Raw genomic sequence first — 1,904 nt, 5'->3', positions numbered from 1 at the left:
GAGTGAGCGGTAACACCCCTGCCAGGGCGAAATGTCCCTGTGCAGAAAAGTAAGACGATAATTATCATTTATTTTCCAGATAAATTACTGTTCTTACATGTAGCTATAGCTTTGTGTCTTATAGAAGTATGTTAATGTAATTTCAAATGACATATAACATTATATTATTTTACTAGATGCGGAAGGGTTTGGGGAATCAGGACGTTGTAAAAGAATGTTTACCCTGGCACCAACTTGGGGTAAGTTATCCGGTATTTTGATTAAAACTAACCTGGTAGAAATTGAAACTTATTCAATCACAGAAGCGTCATTCCTTATCATTATTATAGTATTCTCAAATCTTGGTGATGAATAAGTATGATCTTTGAGTTTATTTGAATGCTCAGTGCATCAACCATACTGCCGAGTTAGTCAAATTATTACGATTCACCATTCGGCTTTGAGCGTATTCACAACGTTAAAAACCTCATTTTGTATCACGGAAATTGTTAAGATAGCGTTCATTCACATATATCGTTTTAGTCTATATGCTACCCCTGTCGTAACAAACATACACATTTCAATAGCAGAATTGCATAAATCTGAATTTTGTTTTATTTATTTATAATTAATTATTTCGTTAATATTATAATTGTAATATATTTATTTGTAGACCCCGTAAATGATCCATTAGCAGAAGTAAAAAGTGCGGGAGCTATTGTTTCCGACTTGGATTGTTTTGCTGGAGAATTACAAGAAACCATCAGTACATTAAGTTCCATGTGTGTAGAAGGTTAGAATGTTAGAAACTCGTGTTATAGTGTAGCATATTATATCATAGAACTAGAATAATGATTATATGTATTATTAGTAACTATTACAGAATAATATAATTTGAACTTTATATTTTACAGAGCAACATATTAACATTAGGACATGCTTACATTGTATCATAAGATGGAACATATAATAATATAGCTGTTGTTCCTTGATGTTCCCGGGGGACGGGTGGCGAATAGTTTAACACGTGTGCGTTAGATTATAAGGGTTGTCATTGAGTCAAGTGGCGTGGTTTCGATTTCCCGCTTGTACATATACTAGTGCAAGAATAGGGTCGGGTGGATGTTAAACCCAATTTCTATCTGTCTCTCATTATTTAACTTTATGATTTGTATTATGTTACATATAGTTATAACTTTATAATTCATAATGTTAATATTGTTAAAATGAATATAGTTTTATATTATGTTACAGAATCACATATTTATGATTTTATGTTTTATAATATGTTATAGGACAACATTTTGGTGCTGATAAAGCTTTAGGTATGATAGGAAAAGTTATGCAAGTTCTGTACAGATTTAAACATGATGGAGAAAGGTTTAAAGAAGGAGGACAGATTATTGCAGATAAAGCTCATGAAGGTTAGTTTTGTGGAATTATATAAATCAAAATACAAATATGTTGAAGTATAGTGAAATCATTTTGGAAATTGAACGGTTGTAAGCATTTTGCAACTGGCTGGAAGCTGTTTTGAGATATACGGAGCGGAAATGTGTACATGAAAATAGAGATAATGTACTTATTGTTTGTCATTATTTGTTTATTTAGCTTCCAAAAGGACGATATCTGGAGATCTTATCAAAAGATTATTAGAAAAATATGCTTCACAAGATTAAACTACTACTAATGATGATGATGATGATGATGATCACTGAATGCCGAAGATATTTTAAACGAATTATTTACATTTCTTTCTAGCAAATATTTTTTTTTTATATTCAAATTGTTTTATTGACTTAGTTCTTATTCTCGTATGGTATTTGAAATAAACTGCTTTTGAATATTTTAAATGTTGACAATTGCTATTTAATCATACTATAGCTTAGCAGTAAATGGGTGAATCTAGTCTGATGATGGTATGC

The 1,904-nt window shown here is 30.9% G+C and overlaps 1 protein-coding gene across 1 annotated transcript; it reads left to right on the top strand.

Moving 5' to 3' along the window:
- Positions 1-209: 209 nt before the first annotated feature.
- LOC130010956 (uncharacterized) lies at positions 210-1,696 on the top strand. Its single transcript, XM_056099246.1, has 4 exons — positions 210-239; positions 653-772; positions 1,275-1,403; positions 1,591-1,696. Exons 1-4 carry the CDS (start codon positions 215-217, stop codon positions 1,656-1,658), a joined length of 342 nt encoding a protein of 113 aa, XP_055955221.1. The 5' UTR covers positions 210-214; the 3' UTR covers positions 1,659-1,696.
- The last annotated feature ends 208 nt before the right edge of the window (positions 1,697-1,904 follow it).

Source organism: Patella vulgata, chromosome 2 (genome assembly GCF_932274485.2).
Source record: "Patella vulgata chromosome 2, xgPatVulg1.2, whole genome shotgun sequence".
Classification (NCBI taxonomy): Eukaryota; Metazoa; Mollusca; class Gastropoda; family Patellidae; genus Patella; species Patella vulgata.
The sequence above is the reverse complement of the archived record's forward strand: the minus strand, read 5'-3'. Positions and strand labels throughout refer to the sequence as shown.

Excerpts from the sequence above, each read along its gene's own strand:
- LOC130010956 (XM_056099246.1), top strand. The coding sequence starts at position 215 with ATGTTTACCCTGGCACCAACTTGGG. Across the intron at positions 240-652 it reads TACCCTGGCACCAACTTGGG|ACCCCGTAAATGATCCATTA; the intron begins GTAAGTTATCCG and ends ATTTATTTGTAG. Across the intron at positions 773-1,274 it reads AAGTTCCATGTGTGTAGAAG|GACAACATTTTGGTGCTGAT; the intron begins GTTAGAATGTTA and ends AATATGTTATAG.